This window comes from Glycine soja, chromosome 15, assembly GCF_004193775.1.
Source record: "Glycine soja cultivar W05 chromosome 15, ASM419377v2, whole genome shotgun sequence".
NCBI lineage: Eukaryota > Viridiplantae > Streptophyta > Magnoliopsida > Fabales > Fabaceae > Glycine > Glycine soja.
Window position 1 is genome coordinate 6,084,931 of NC_041016.1, and position 17,734 is coordinate 6,102,664.

The 17,734-nt window shown below is 30.0% G+C and overlaps 3 protein-coding genes across 3 annotated transcripts; 2 read left to right on the top strand and 1 right to left on the bottom strand.

Annotated features, from left to right (window-relative positions):
* Positions 1–1,149: 1,149 nt before the first annotated feature.
* LOC114386817 (pathogenesis-related genes transcriptional activator PTI5-like) lies at positions 1,150–2,089 on the top strand. Its single transcript, XM_028346870.1, has one exon. It carries the CDS (start codon positions 1,305–1,307, stop codon positions 1,854–1,856), a length of 552 nt encoding a protein of 183 aa, XP_028202671.1. The 5' UTR covers positions 1,150–1,304; the 3' UTR covers positions 1,857–2,089.
* A 3,259-nt stretch (positions 2,090–5,348) lies between these two features.
* On the bottom strand, positions 5,349–6,318 carry LOC114387559 (ethylene-responsive transcription factor ERF091-like). The gene has a single exon (XM_028347758.1). The coding sequence runs from the start codon at positions 6,316–6,318 to the stop codon at positions 5,518–5,520; it is 801 nt and encodes a 266-aa protein (XP_028203559.1). The 3' UTR covers positions 5,349–5,517.
* A 4,037-nt stretch (positions 6,319–10,355) lies between these two features.
* Positions 10,356–17,012, top strand: LOC114387390 (GDSL esterase/lipase At5g45960-like). Its single transcript, XM_028347572.1, has 5 exons — positions 10,356–10,717; positions 10,808–10,941; positions 12,053–12,286; positions 16,241–16,517; positions 16,629–17,012. Exons 1-5 carry the CDS (start codon positions 10,456–10,458, stop codon positions 16,820–16,822), a joined length of 1,101 nt encoding a protein of 366 aa, XP_028203373.1. The 5' UTR covers positions 10,356–10,455; the 3' UTR covers positions 16,823–17,012.
* The last annotated feature ends 722 nt before the right edge of the window (positions 17,013–17,734 follow it).

Here is a 17,734-nt window from a genome sequence, read left to right on the forward strand (position 1 = left end):
ACCCAATTATGAAATATCGAAACAAACTATTTGTCCTTTTTAACAAGTGTTACTTGACTCCTGTATCGAATTATTGAAGCAAGTATACACACCATAAGTGTGTGCAATATTTCTTCCTGCTATTATTATTATCTAGCGTGATTCATGTTACGGAAAACCAGAGGAAAGGTGAATTTAATTTCTAGTTTTAACTATTGTCAAACAATTTAATTCTTAAAGTCAGTAATTATTAGTTAATTTAACGCCTCATCTTATTAGTTAGAGACAAAATTTGTTGGTAATAATAAATAAATGACAATGATTAAATTTATCTTTGTAATAATAGAAATTAAATTGATTGATTTTTTTTCAAATTTTGATATGAAATTAACTAACAATTTTGAAATATAGCAACTACTTTTTTATATATTATAATTTCAAGATTAAATTAGCTTGTGATAATGTTAGATTAGTGTTTTATTGTGCTGAGAGATAAATTTTAACCTTTTTTTAACCAGTGGATCTTAATTTCCTCCTACTTAATTGGTCTATTTTTGGGTAAAGTGATATTTTCAATTGTTATTATATGTCTAAGTTAGAGATTGAACCTCAAAACTTGGTTAAAGAATTCAAATGTTGAACTAATTGTGTTAACAACTTTTGATATAAATTTAAATTAAGAGTAAAGCTTATTATAAATTTTTTATCTAACACAAAAGTTATTCAAAGTTATTTAAGATTAGAATCAATTGTGAACTTAGAGCCAATTTTAAAATCTTTTATCATATGAAACTAAACATATAAAAATAAATTTAAAATCAAAATTAAACGAAACACACAAACGCCTTGAACATGTTTACATTACAGATGAAAGTAGGATAAAACAAAATACAAGCATCTCCACTGCAAAAATAACAAAGAACGTGCTTCTCCAATTTTGGTTTGCAGTTTCCGAAAAGACACTTCAAACATGCATAACGTGAATCAAGTTTTCTAACGCGGAGTTAATTAATTAAAAATTACTTTCAAAAGAACTTAGAAAATACAAACATGCATAGACTTTTATGAAGTATGAAGTGCAATATTGTAATTATGAAGGAAAAGCGATGGCAATCGAAAAGGAAGGGCAGCAAAGAACAAGTAGGGAAAGTAAGTCCACTCCTCCATGGGTGTCCCAGAAACCACAAAATATTCTATACCTATGCCCCCACCATTCTATAGATTTATGCCGAGTCCAAAACCACTTGACACACCTTGCCAACTTGCCCTTCCTTCAAAAACCAAAGAGAGACAGACCGACCCCGAGAAGAAACAAAGAAACAAACATGGGAAGCAACAAAACCTACGAGGAAGAAGAAAGCACGGTTCTATTTTCCCATTCCCAAACACAAACAGAGTTGTTACCCTTCAACGAGAACGACCCGCAGGACATGGTCATATACCAAGTCCTCAACGAAGCCAATGCTCTCACCAACACATTTCTCCCTCAGAGGCTTCACCAACCTCAGTTGTGCCTCGAGCCCACCAGAAACATAACAAAGAAGCACTACAGAGGAGTTCGGCGCCGCCCCTGGGGAAAATACGCCGCTGAGATTCGCGACTCTGCCCGCCACGGCGCCAGAATATGGCTCGGCACCTTCCAAACCGCTGAAGAGGCTGCCATGGCTTATGACCGAGCCGCGTTCAAGATGAGGGGCTCCAAGGCTTTGCTCAATTTCCCAGCTGAAATTGTTGCTGCAACGGAGTTATCTTTCAATAATACTAATAGTAACAATCACGATGCTGTTTCTGATTCCAGTGCTGGTAGCTCTTGCACGAACAATTCCGTTCAGCTAAATAGGAATCAGTCAGAAAGCTGCACAAGTAGCACAGGTTAGCTAAATGGGGTTCAACAATTAATTGTAGAAATCTTCTTTTTTTTTTTCGCAATTGGGTTGGTTTGTTATAATTATTATAATTATTTGTATCTGTCTGTCTTACAGGACACCGAAAATTAATTAATTTAATGTGATACCATGTTCATGAATGGGTTAAAATTGTAATGGTTGCTGATTTTTTTTCTTGCTTTCCCTCTTGGTTTAGTGTTAATTAATTAAGTGTTCTTTGTTTTTATGTCTGTTATATGGGTCCCTAGAATCTGTTTATAAAGATAGGCTAGTATGAGTATTGTTTGAAGTAATGGGAAAAGTATGCATAGGATTGTTTATAAAGATAGGCTAGTATGAGTATTGTTTATAAAGATAAGTGACCATAGGATCACCAAGACACTACTCATAAGAGTGCTCCTTTTCTGAATGGCTTATGAAATTAAAAGCCCTGTTTAAGCCATAATGAAACTGCAGTACTATGTTTCTCTAAAGAATAATTTCAGAACTATTATTTGTTAAGATGAATGTCATGTCACATCAAGTATGCATTAATTAAGGATAGTAGTATTAAATATAAAGTCAATATTTGATTACATTGCAAAAATGAAAATCATTAGTATAATCTAACTTAACATCAGTCACGGAAAAAATTGTTTTCCATTTGTCCTTGTCAAGCTCGTGCTTTGAAGTTTGAATTGTATTTCCCCCTCCCTTATTTTTGTTAAAATTGACCAAATTTCTCTCTCAAATTTTGATTTTTTAATAAAAAAATAAAGATTAAAATCTGTTTTAAAGTTTATTTGAATACTAATATTTTAACATATGCATTGTATACATTAAATATTTATTTTTATATAATTAAAATTTATAATAAATTTTTTTAATATGTAACTTATTTTATAACTAAAATTCATAATAAATTTTTCTTGAACATATTATTTATACTTTAGAATTATAACAATTTAAATTTTGATATAAGATTATTTTTAATCATTAAAAAATTTAAAAAATATTAAAATTTAATTTAGAAATAAAAAAGATAGATTAGAAGAAATAAATGATTAAAAAAATAAAACATACAAATAAAGATCACGATAATTGTTGGAAGACAAATTCATAACAATCCGGGTTCAAATGTTGGTAACCGAAACAAATAAAATTATAGTAATTTCACTAATTTGAGATGATTGATTTTTTTTAATTTGGCTAACTACATGAGTAGTGCGTGAAATGTACTTTCAAATAATAAAAAAAGGAAAATGACATTGTAAATATCTAATTAAGAAAATAAGGAGACAAATTCTGACTTTCTAAGTTGTGTATTTGAAAAATAACGAGTGTATATATTACTAGGAGTATTTTAGAAAATATGTTGTTAATACTCTTATTATAATAAAAATAACTATAATTAATATGCTAAAAAAATTTAAGATATCCAATTATGAGCAGAAATAATTCTTATATTATGATCAATTTTATACTTTCATTCTAAATATCTCACAAAATACTTAATTAAAATAATATTAAAAATTTATTCTACTTAAAAGACAATATAAAAGTATTGGTTTGATTCTAATAATTTTAGTTTATTAATCTATGAAACATGATGTGTGAGGTTCGTTTCTAATAATGGGTTCCTCCCTTTTCTCATTCTTTAATTTCATTTTGTTTTTACTCTTTATAAGACTTATTATAAATCTCACCTTTAAGAAGAAGAATAGAAAAAGAGAAGTTATGCAGCATTAATATTGGATGAATAGGTGATATGTGCCGTGACCGTGAACATATATGTGCACATTGACATATAGACAAATTGATTAAAGCAAAACAAGGTTGGCCTAACTCAGAGCAACTTGTATGGTCCCCAAAAGATCATCAGTGATATTGACAATTTTTTTCACCCAACTGTTAGAGGAAATAACATCATTACTCTCATGTCTTTCTTCGCATTTCAGGCTCTTAGCTAGGAGAGAGCTCCCTCGTAACAAGGTCACCCTAAAATAAGAAAAAATCAATATATTTAATGAGTATGATTTTTATAGTTTACAATATATTTTAATGAATAATTTAAATTATATTAGAAACAAAAAGTGCATTATTGATTTATAAAAAAAAAAGTGTATTATTGGCCTGACGGATGATTCATGTAGAATTAAAGTCTCACCCTAACGAGTTAAAAAAGTTCAAATAGCTTTACAACCAAAGCAGAAATTAATTAATGAATTATATAGAAAGAACAATCTTCTCAACTTTTGCAAGAGATACTTTTGTAAGATAATGGCTCAACTTTTGTGTCTGTCTTTGCACCGAGATCAGGTAAAACTAAACAGGTTATATAGAAACGGGGCCATGCTTTGTGGTCCTTCATGAAAAATACTTCAATGGTCTTGATACCAGTCTAAATCAAAGCTTGGACAGTCCAATCCTAAAGATACGCAGGATTTGAAATCAGTAATTCCATTTTGTTTTTGTCTTTTTTATGAAATAATTCAACTATTTAAGTAATTTTTAAACTATTGATATATTTGAGTACAGTTTTTCTTTGACAGCATATTTGAGCAAAGTTTAGGAACTACTTTATAATATTTGAAAAACTACACAATGACCAACATGATTTAATTCAGTTTGACAATTAATAGTAATTAATAATTTTTTTTGAAGAGGCAAAAGAAAGATATTATTCATTCAGAAAAAAAAGAAGATATTATAGATGAGAATTGGGTCTACCACAAGATGTGGTTCTAAAAAAAAACATATATGAATACACCAGCCAGTGCAAAACCTTTGCAGCAAAACTTAAAACCTCTACCCGAATCACATCTTCCAGATTTATGCACATGAGCTACAAAACCCGACATCTGTCATCACATCACCGCATCTGATATTGCATATGCCATTTTGTAACAAGACTATAGCCCCACCTAAATATGCCAAAAAAAAAAATGATACCAGCCAATGGTAATTAATAATAATAACGATATTCAGTTTGATATTATTATTATTATCTATCATTATTGTACTCGAATGCAACCCCATTAGTTAGTATTACTTTTGTAATCATATATAACTTAAAAATAACTATTTTTAAATATATTAAAAAATTTAATTAAAAGCATATAATTTTACTAATTTTAATTTAAAAATAAGGTTATTTTTAAAATGTCTTTTATTAGAACTAAATATCATGAATAAAATAGATTCCTTGAAAATAAAATTATAATTAAATGAAAGATGTTTTATGAATGATATCATTAAATAAGAATAAAATTAATTAAATTTATTTATATTTGAGTTCAAGAAATAAGACAATTTTTTTGCTTACAAGTCCAAAAGGAATACAAATTTTATGATAAGCAAATAACCACATTAGTTTACATTTTTTTGCTTACAATTCTTTTATCCCTTACTGGACCTTGAAAATAATTTAGAAGATAGTTTTGAGCTAATAAGGAATGAAACATAAATGTCAAAACTCAGTTTTCTGAAATGCTATTGTACACATGAATCATGATCTTTTTAGACATTTTTTTTCCTGCCAAATCATTAACTTAGCAGTTTGATGACAAATACAGCAATAGATATGCAAAATATGTGACAAATGGCTACAATATTTGTATACATGACCACCTTAAACACTAGTAAACTATTGTAATTAATTGTGAGTATTCTGTCAAAAAGAAGACAGTAAACTGTCCAAGTAATCACTTCCTAGGTCATGAAATACAAAAGCACCTAGTTCATTTTCTACCATGCATTCCAACTTTTTTGTTGCAGGTTGTTCATTCATGATATCATCAAATGCTTCCCTTTCCCTTGATGCTCTCTTCCTGGAGTTGATCAATTTTTCTTTGGTCCCTATACATGTGCAAGCAAGATGAGTTACAGCTTTGTGGTCACATGCTAAAGCATTTGCAACCATCTCAAGTGGGAAATTAAGGTATGCCTTTGGACCTCTAATCCTCAAAGCAGCCTTGTCATAAGACAAAGCTGCTTCTTCAGCAGTGTCAAATGTTCCAAGCCAAACTCTAGCACCTTTCTTTGATGAGTCTCTAATCTCTGCAGCATATTTACCCCATGGCCTTCTCCTAACTCCCCGGTAGTGTTTTGTAACTGACTTCTCTATTCTCACAGCATCTCCCACCTTGTTATGAGTTTCATTAGCGCTTCCAATTTCCAAGTTGTTATTGCTACCGGAATATTCTGTATTGCTTGTGTTAGGTAGAATAATACCTTCTAAAACTTCTTCCCAGAAATCAGCTCCCATTGATATCCACCTCCCTAAACTTGGAAGCCTTTGTAGAATTTCCATGGACCCTTCTCTTCCATCAAGGTTAGGAAGTTCTTCCCAAGAGTTAGAACATTCTGCGGCATCACCTTTTCTTCCATCTGCTCTATCACTGCTCATAATTTTGGCCCACACATTCTCAAGAATCCCTTCAGAAGTTGCACCATGATTACTATGAATATCCATTTTGGTAATGAAGGGTGAATAAGTGAGATTGAGTCTTATATAAAACTAGACATGCAATGTGAAAGGCTATTTGACAGCTCATCAGATTTGCTTTAATATGATAAATGAATGGAAACACAATTGGAAACTTATGCATTAATGCACTTACCAGCTATGTTTACGGAGGATTTCAGGATTTTCAACACCATGACACGTTTAATAAAAATGGGTTACATTTTTTTTATTGCTTCCTTCTTGACTTGTGTACTTGTTCAATCATTTGGGACTTCATCCCATGCTGATTTTGTATACTTTGTGCGTTGTATTGGAATACGTTCCTTAAATTCATGGATCAAACATTACGAAACAGAGAGGCAGAAGCATTTGAAAGCTGGCATGGGTGGACTTTGTTGCTTTTTATTGAAGTTTGGAACCATTATAAGTTTGGTAGAGTTAATTTAATGTTTAGTAAGTCAAACCAAAACCGACTGCCCAAATTTAATTTACAGGGGATGCAAGTTAAACAAAGTTAAACGAAAATTATTACCAGGCTCAATGTAGCAAGTAATAATAGTCCTTAATTGTATGAAAATCATGACATAATTTGCTGAAAATTACTTTAGTGTCACGGAAAAAAGTAAAGGTATGAAAAGATAGTTAAACAACCTACCATTTTATTATATGTGACAAAATTTTGATGACAACATCAGAGATTATTAAATTATTTTTGACGTATTGATCACGTAAATCAACCAACCAACAGATTAAGTTACCTTAAAAACTAAAAGATAGAGCTTTATTGTTTGGAGTTATCTTATTAATTTTCATCCAAATGAGTCAAATTCTCGATAAAATAAAATTTGTTAAACCCTTCCTCTTGGCAAAATTTCTGGATCTAAAATCTCAGTAGTGGGCTAATTTCATGACTTTTTCCTCCCGGTTGTTCATGAGGTTTACTTCACTTCTCATGTCCATTAGTAGAAGTATTTTTTTGTCTAAGCTTAATTTATTTAACTTTGAAAGGTAAAACCAAGAGGATATACAACACTACCAATCTACTATGAACCCATTCGAAATCAACACAAGGTGGCGTGAAGGAATCCACAATGATAATTTCTTGGGGCGAAAGAATAGTGAGTTTGATTAAAGAAGTGATGGATTAATGGAAGGTTGATTAAAAAAACACGAAACAATGCACACGGTTGGGCCTTAAAAAAATGAAATCTACAACGCCACAACTGGAGGGCTAAGAGGCTTCTTAGCACTTAAGCAAATTGTTGGTGTATGCAAATGCGGCGCTGGGCTCTTGATTCGATGAACCAAGCGCCGCAGGTCGTGTATTGCAAATTTGTGCGTTTGGTTGCTGAAAGAAATTCAAATGGGTCAACCAGTGCATTTGAGTCAGCCTTACTATTCACTATTTTTTTCGTAACATTAACTTGAGAATATTCCAGATTGCGTGGTTTTGAGTTTTGACGTAGAAATGCCTATCCCTATGGACTTTGTTTTGTGTATCGGCCCTTTTTACGTACTCAATGGAAAACGATACTATGAGGCAATCCCAAACAAAAAAAGACATCAGTGCAAAGGAATAAAAACATGAATACTATTATATTCTTCTTTATTAGTTTATAAAAAAATATTAAATGAAAATGTAAATATATTTAATTTTTTAAATTGGTCAAGATTATCCCGTTTATGGCCGCTTCTCTATAGTACTGATTATTGCTTCATTGAATTTGTTTCATTAGGATCACGATTCATCTTTGATCGTTATGAATTAATAGTACGGTTGAGTCTTCGATAAACAGAACTAATTTTAACTGTGGGCATAGTCAGTATGAAAATGACTACTTCTTTAATTTGATTATATGAACAAATGCCCGAACCTAAATATGTTATTGCTATGGGAGCATGTAGAATTACAGCGCTTGAAGAAATGTAAGTTTGGACTTTAAATTTTTTAGTCCAAAATAATTGTGAGCCTTTTTATTCCGATCAGATAATTTCCCAATGCAAACTTAATCTAGAAAACCCGCTAAAAATCCTAATAAATCAAGCTTTTACAGGATTTGAGCTTTATTTTAGATGCCCAGATTAATTCCAAGTTTCTTTGGTCCGACCTATTGTAACCTGCAATCAGCATCGACTCAGTCTGCATTGGGTTGAGTATCCTATTTTGCCACCTCTAGTAAAAATATAAAACATATTTGATATTTGCTATACAAATAAAAAGTAAGATGATGTTGTAAAATAATTTATTTATTCTTTTAAAAAATTAGGTCTCTCTTTCTTTTTTTTTTCGTTTTAAAACACACGTCTCTCTTTCAATGCCTACTCTCTCTATATATATTCTAATAAATTTCCATGCATGTCTTTTCTTATAAGTTTTCCTGCATGCATGAGTTGTTGGCTAATTATAAACGGTATCCTTATTGAAGTTTGGACGCGTATAGGAAAACAAGGATAGCAAATTCTTTTTTTTCTCTCCTTTGTATCCCCCCACCCCCATCATGACCACCACATATTTCCACCTCTCTTCGTCTCTAATAATTTTACATCTTATGTACCACCATTATTTTACAATATATTTTATTTAAACAAATGCAAATGGAATATAACCTAAAAGATCGAGAAAAGATAAACACAGTCAAAAAAAAGAATTACAAAGGATAACTTGCAGGAGTAACAAGTGCCTGCTGAGAGCATCACATGTCATCTTGTACATGCGTTATGCCAACATATATAGGCTTACTTTTCTTTTTTTTCTTTTTGGAAACTATTTGATGTATATCTAATATTGGAGTTTATAGATGTACACGATATAATAAAAAGATAAATATAGAAATATATGAAAGATGTCAATGTACTGTTGGAATGTGTACAGATATATATACACGTCTTTTTTTTTTGAGTTTTTTACAAAATTACATTTGTACTATTTGATATACTTTTTTTTTAATCTGAACAGAACTACCTATTACCTAATTAATTATATGACATGGTCACACATTCTTTTTTTAGAACATGACATGGTCATGCATTCAGAAAATAGTAGTGAAATGTGAATAGTATTGACAATTGATGTCGATACAAACAGCATTGATTAGTGAAAAAGGGAAAAGTTTTTTAACATAAAACTGGAACAACAAAAAGTTATTCTTTTGATTTTAGGCTGCTTTTTTAATATATATGTATGCGATACACACACGTGTATAAGATAATACGACAAATAAGTTTGTATCAATAATTAATACTATAAAAAAGTACAAACCGGTAGTGAAAGCCACATATAGTTTGACAGTCTAGTGGTATTTTTATTTAAAATAGGTGCAGTATAGCTAAAAAATTGAGCTAAGTATATAAAAAGGGAAAGTTGAATCATGACCTTTTATCGATAAAAGAAACCAATGTTACTATAATCACGTTATATGCGCAACAGTGCACGCAAGTGAATTTGTTTGGGTGGATACTTGAAGCGCTATATATGTGATCGTGCTGTTTATGACAACTACATTACATTGGCTATGCTTTTATATCTGCTTTATTTGAACTATCATTTGATGTTTATGCTGTAAGCTAGCTTTGATGAAAATGAATAGCTAAAACGTATATGGGGTATATATTTTGTCACACGTAAGTTGATGCTTTTCAAAATACGGTTATATATTTCTGAAATAAACCTGTTGATAGTGTGTGTTGCATCATTTTCTTTTTACTGATCGAAAAACGTACATCATTAATTAATCGTATCTAAATATTGTTCAAATCGTCCATTTGACAGACTATATATAATATTTTATTCAAATTTCAAGCCATGTGTGATCTGCCTCCACGTTATTATCCGTATATGATATTATAATAACATGGGTAGCTATAAGAAGTTGTGACATTAATAGAAGCTAGGAAATTTTTGAATCAATTTCCCAACTAAAGCCCACACTAAATTCATATTAAAAAAGTTATAGATAAAACATCATATTTCACAGGGTTATTTTGGTCATGAAAATTAGCCTTTGTCCAGTACTTGACCTATAATAACTCCATAAATTAAGAGCCATTCATCTCACTGTACGTTCCAAGTCCAAAGTTGATACTTCAAAATCCAAAAACATCTTCAGCCAACTTGATTCTCATTTTGAACCTTATTCAGTTGGCATGGGGACTTCTGATACACACTTGTTTCTTTCTCTTATGCAGATTTTCATTCTATGCTTCATCTGTTTCATAGCCAAAGTTGAAGCTTCAAACAAAAAGCTTTCAGGCTTTTATGTGTTTGGAGACTCCACGGTAGACCCAGGAAACAATAACTACATAAAGACACCTTTTAGGAGCAATTTTCCACCGTACGGGAGGGACTTTCCCAACCAAGTTCCAACAGGGAGATTTACAAATGGGAGGCTTGCCACTGATTACATTGGTAATTATCAATTAAGCTTGCTTGCTTTGATTGTATATAAACTTAACCTTACATTGAGTAACTTTGTGATGTGTGTAAAATGCACTGCAGCTTCACACGTAGGTCTTAAGAAAGATGTTCTTCCACCTTATTTGGACCCAAACCTCAGAATTGAGGAGCTGATGACAGGAGTTAGTTTTGCCTCCGCTGGTTCTGGCTTTGACCCACTTACACCAAGCATGACTGTATTCCACTTAATTTCTTTCTTTCTTAATTTCTTTGTTGTGTTGTAGTGCTGCTCCAAAAATAGTCTTGTTTCACCATTTGTTTTCTCCTACTTTATGCATCTAGTCATATTTACTAGAAAAAATATATTTTAACACCTATGCTATTTTACACCTAATGATTAAGAGAGAGAAAAAATTATAAATATAATATAAGTGATATCATGATGTGATTAAAATAAATAAATAAAAAGAAATAAAAAATATTGATAGAATGCTTAAAAAGATAAACATTATGATTCTGTTTATTATGTTGAGGAGGAGGAGGGTTGTATTATTTAATAAATTTTAACTAATAATAATTTATACAAAAAAGCATAGAATAAAAATTTATGGACAGTTTAATGTAATATAATATGATTATTAAATTCTTGAGTTAATTTGTTAATTCTTAGAGTTTACAAATCTATTTATCTTTTATGAGCTGATTGTATGTAAAAAATTTTTAGTAGACTTTGGATAAATTCGATAAATTTTATATAAATTTGGTAGACTCTCGAGTTTACCACCAAGTTAACGGGTCAAAAAAATTAGACTAAAATATAAGTCATTTTAGATTGTTTTATGTTTGTTTAGTATTCAACATACTTTCATTTAGTGTGCTGTTCTTGAATTCTTATCTTTAATAACATCAAATCCTTGGTAACAATGATCTACTATTATTATAATATCGATAGGTTATTATCTAGTAATAATGCAGTACTATACTTGATTATTTAAACATTGTAAAATTTATGATTTACTTTTTTATTTTATTATATTGTTAAAATGTTTAATTGATATGTTATTTATAAATATTTTGTTATTATTTTTACATGAAGTGAACTCTTACGAGTTTATCAGTTGAGTCTATGAAATTTTTATGAGTTTAAATAAATTCACGAGTTTGATATATATGATAAGTGATATGATTTGATGAAAAAAAGAGAGAAAGAAAAAAAATGTCAAAATAGGTGTGAATGATATATGGATGATTCCTCAAAAGTGTATTACGATACCTTCTCCCATGATTTACCAAAGTGGAGATGAAACAGATTTATACAATTTAATGTAAATTTTCTATTTATTTCAGAACGTAATTCCAATAGAAAAACAGTTGGAGTATTTCAGAGAATGCAGAAAGAGGATGGAGGATGCATTGGGAAAGCGAAGAATTGAAAATCATGTGAAGAATGCAGCGTTCTTCATCAGTGCCGGTACGAATGACTTCGTTCTTAATTATTTTGCTCTACCAGTACGAAGAAAGAGCCACAGTATCCTGGCGTACCAACAGTTCTTAATCCAACACGTGAAACAATTTATACAGGTTTGCTTCAATTACTCCCACGCTATATCTTCATCAAATTAATTATTTTTGTTTCAAATTTTAGCTTTCATGCTAGCTAGTATTTAATATTTATGTTTGAATCTTTTTACGCGCGTGGCTATGAATACAATGACGTCGTACATTAAATAACTATTTATTTTACGTATATTGTATTCGAATTACAGTGAGAAGTTTCCATAAAACCATTCCTGAAGACAAATTGTTATTTAATCATAAATTGGGATGTATAGTAGGAGTATAGGATTACTAATATATATCTTTGTAATAATTATTTTAAAATATATTTAAATTATTTTTTTATTAAATGGAATATCTCGCACAAAATATGCAAATTGAAAAGATGGAATATAAGGATATATGTTTTTGATTAATGAGAGTGGAGTACTGAAATTGAATTGCGCTCCATCCTCGTTACTCAATCACCACTTATTATTTTTTTTAAAATGTTGGTTGACATCAAATGTCTTACACCTCCTTCAATCTAATGATAATTGTTAAAGAGACGAAAGAGAAGAAAAGAGTTATTTTAATGATATTTGGTTGACATCAAAATAAATTGATGTGAAAACTACTCGTATTTTTTGTTTCTCAAGTGTTTTTAATATTGCTTTTTAATTACAATTGCAATTTTAGCTCGAATGAATTTTAATGTAAAATATTTAGGGTTAAATTTAATTTTGTTTCCTCATAATTTTGGTTATTTTATTTTAAAATAGAAATATTTAATTTATTTATTTAAAAAAATCCACAATTTTAGTCTCATATTTTAAAATAAAATATTTAATTTTCTTTTCTTATAAATTTTTTAATTTTAATTAAATTCTCAGTTTTACCTTAAGTTTTGTTTCTTTTATTTTGATCTAGTTGAAGAACTAACATATTTATTTAAGGTATTATTAAAAAATAACTTAATTAATTATAATTATAATGTAAGAAATACTATATAGATAAAATTGAAAATTAGACTAAAATTATAATTTTTTTAAAATACATGATCAAAATTTTAAATTTTTTAAAATAAAAAGATTAAACATTTTTTTATTTTAAAATATGACGACAAAAATTATGGATTTTTTAAAAAATAAATAGATCAAATATCTCTACTTTAAAAAGAGAATAACCAGAATTACATATTAAAAACAAATAAGAGAATAAAATTGCAAGTAAAAAATTTATTACATGGATTCCTGACGTAAAACTTTAATAACAATTGAAGAATTATGCTAAAAGTACTTAAGAAAATATATCTAAATTTTGTCTAAACTACTATTGAATGCTTGCTTTTATTCCTACCAAATACCCTAAGTCCCTAATCAACAAAGCAAAGCGACTTTTGGTATGTTTCAAATTTTTATGTGGTAAATTTCCTTCATTGCTTCTCCCACTTATCAATGGAGTTTAGCCATCATTTTTATGAAATGCACAAAAAGCTTTTCTAAACTATATATGATTGTTGTTAATTTATAATACCCAAACAAATTATGTATAAAAAAATAATACCCAAATAAAACCGATATCTTATTGACCTTCGTTTCCTCATTATTGTCATTAATTTATCCTATTTACTTAATCATCTTATATTATAAGCATTCTCCATATTTTATTTTGGCCAACTGGATTGGGATTTCTACATTTTAAAATGCCCAATGAAAAGGGATATCCAACAACCTACTTTTATCAATGAAACTTCTATTAATAAACAAAAGCACACTGCAACATGTAGAATGAGAGGAATAAAAAGAAGACACATAGACAATTGAATGGTTGCCAATAATGAAGATGGGGACAATATGAATCGGTAGTGTATGGTTGAGGGTAGATATGAAAACTATTAGACTTAAACTCAACCCCACAAAACCTGAAACCAAATTAACTTCACTTCAATAACAACAAAAAACGCGGTGGAACAAATAGCTTGCTGTGCCAAGAATATGGGCATATGGCAGTAAAACAATACTTATATAGAAGTGTGGATATCCTTTAGTGGTTGGCACCGTCGTAAAGGTCTTATTAATTTTTGGTTAGACATTGTACAAACATACATGTCCCTTTTGACATTGAAAAATGTTTAGTGGACACCAATTGACGGGTGGACACTAATTAAGAGAGAATATAATAGAACAAAAAGAAACAATAAATATGTAACGTAATATAATGTCATAAGAATTAAAATGATGATAAGAGAAATATAGAGTATTAATTTTTTTAGGAAAAATAAAGAGTATTAATTAATGCTTATATTATTGGGTGTCCATATAAAAACATATTACATTCTTAATCACATTTTTTTAATTTAGTTTAAATGTATTAAAATGTGCTAATAATATTATAAATATTATTATCCTGTACATCCATCATGGAATGTTATATGTTTGTTAATATTTATGATAATCACATTTTAAATTATATTTTTTTAATGAATTAATAATGTAAAAATATTTAGACCGACAATATATCTAAATTAAACCCTATGTTTTTATAATTTAAAGTTTTTGTCAACATTTTTATTTGATGTCATTTTACAATTATGTATATCTTTGAAGAAATTAATTAATATGAAAGATAGAGAAAATTATTTTTTTAAAATTAAAACAATAACTAATTATATTTCTTAATTCTAATATATACTTTAATTAAAATATTTTCTAAAATACTTCTTTTTTTACCAATCTAAAATAGTACTTTTTTAAACATCGTTCTTCGTTCAATAGACCAAAAACAGTGGCAATCCATTTATTACCAAGATTATCCACTTACCTTGGAACTGAATTAAGTTTGGAGACCTATACAATATACATGAATGATATGATCTGTAGAAATGCAAGTAGTATTAAAATGGTCAATTAATACTAGTAATTAACTGGACCACAGGCAATGACGTGGCCTGTCATGTATCTTGTATTACTTTTCCATTTTTATTACATCTATGGCTGCTATGAGAGCCTAAGAAGAAAATAACTCTGTCTTGCCTCTAATTAAATTGGGTCCTATATACCTTTCTAGACCTCAGGGTTAAATTGAGGTCTTGTATTTATTAAAAAATATTTATTATAAAAAATGTTTAATATTTTTAAGTATAATTAAAGTATTTAATAAAATGCACCAATTTTTTTAATTAATATCCTTACAACATAAGTTAGTGAGATTTAATAGATAAAATAAGTATCAAACTTCATCATGAATGAAGGTTAATTCAAACAATCAAGATTATCAAAATCATTATAAAACAATATTTTATTTATAAACAGATCAAGTGCGGAGCTTAACAAGCGTATAATGGTCTAACTATCTAGACACGATTGAGAGTTTTGGTGTATATACCTAATCCCAAAAAGTATGTTCAAAACCATGCTCCTACTTTTTGGGCCAAATTAATTTCAGCAATATGGGAGTAGTATGTTCTTGCTCAATTGATGCAGACTTGCAGTTCTGTCCCATCTCACATGCCTCTCCCAGCTAATACTACAACACATGACTTGAAGAAACCTTTTAATATGAGCAGTTAATATTTTTTATTATAACTAAATGGCTATTATTAATAATTTTCATTTCTTACTATAAATTTACTTTATTTATGTTAGAGGGTTTGAATTTTTTATATTACCAAGTTATTGGTATAGAATATTCTTGGTTTTATCGATAACTAAACCTAACTAACAACTTTGTTGAATTCTAGAAGGGTTTGAATTTGAATGATAGCCCTGGCCACATTCATTCCGGTTGTCATTAGGCTTTTAGAAATTTTACACAAGGTTACATAGTGCCTTAAAATCGAAGAAATACATGAGTATAAAAGTTAGTCTCAAATCACTTCAGTATTCAATTATGTTGTCTATTCGCCTGTTGCATCATACAATTTCAATTAATTTTCATACTAAAAATGAGGATTCCCAAAGGAAGTGAAACTAACTGGTTAAAAAAAAATTTGTTCAGGATTTGTTGGTAGAAGGTGCTCGAAAAATTGCAATAACTGGAGTACCTCCAATGGGATGCCTACCGTTGATGATCACCTTGAATTCCCCTAATGCCTTTTTCCAGCGTGGTTGTATTGACAAATATTCCTCCATTGCAAGAGATTACAATCTACTCCTTCAACATGAATTACACGGAATGCAATTGCAGCTCAATATGTCTACTCCAGATGCTAAGATCTATTATGTTGACACATATAAACCCATAGCCGATATGATTCAAGCGCGAAAAAGATTTGGTTTGTAACAAAAAGTTATTACTTGCTTGAGATAACTATTTTTCTTCAAAAGAAATATTACAAAATAGTTTATCGATCCCCTGACATTTTTCTTTTGTTTGTCTGTGTTAGGCTTTGATGAGGTTGATAGTGGCTGTTGTGGAAGTGGGTACATTGAAGCATCAATTTTGTGTAATAAGCTTTCAAATGTGTGCCTTGATCCATCAAAGTATGTATTCTGGGATTCAATTCACCCAACAGAAAAGACATACCACAACATCTTCTTGGCTGGCCTGTCCACCATTGATTTCATTGCCAATAACTAGAATAAGTTCCTATAGACACATTCCTTCGTTTTCTTCTTATCAATTATGGGGTCCCTAACTCAATGTATTTCTTCTTCTTCTTCCCGTAGTAGTATATGCCATAGTGGCATATACAAAATAAAATATTATCAATAATGTGTTCAACGCCAATCAAACGGGTGCTAAACACATCTTATGGCCACACAATATACATCTCAGTGTTTTCCCCTTCTCCCTCCACAATAAGTTATAGGCTCAAATAACATGCTAGATTTCATCTTAAAATGAGTTGGTATTAAATGAAGTTTATACAATAAGCTAGCACTCTAATAATTGAAATTGACAATGTAAGACTTTCCAAAGAAAGCAAGGGTTTGCATTAATTTCATGATTATCGCGCAAGCCCACAACAACTAAGAATGAGGACCACCAGAAGCATAAACCAAACAATAATCTTATGAGCGACTTGGTTCGTTTGTCTTCGAATAAAACCGGCCGAACAGTTTTGAATAGAAATGAGCTTTTGTTTGCATTTATCAATAATAGAGCCAAACTCTGTAACATTTGCTGACTGCTGCATAAGGCCATCAACCACCATTTTGCAATCTGATTCAATGACCATATTTTGCAAATGCAAATCACCAATCCAGGAGAAGGAGAGAGCAGCTAATAAAGCCATAGCCTCTGCTTCATGAGGATATATATATATATGTGTGTGTGTTTTCATATAAACCTGATGAATTCTCAATACTCTCCACTCCTCACCCTCCTCCATATCACCAAAGAAACAAGCTTGGAAAAACTAAACCTCATTACATTATTTGAGAGCTCAGAATCCATCAATAACCAAGACTTATCCGAGAACACCAAGATTTTCCCTTGCTGCACCGCTCACATAGGACAGGCCTTTAAACTACCTAACAAGACGTTGAA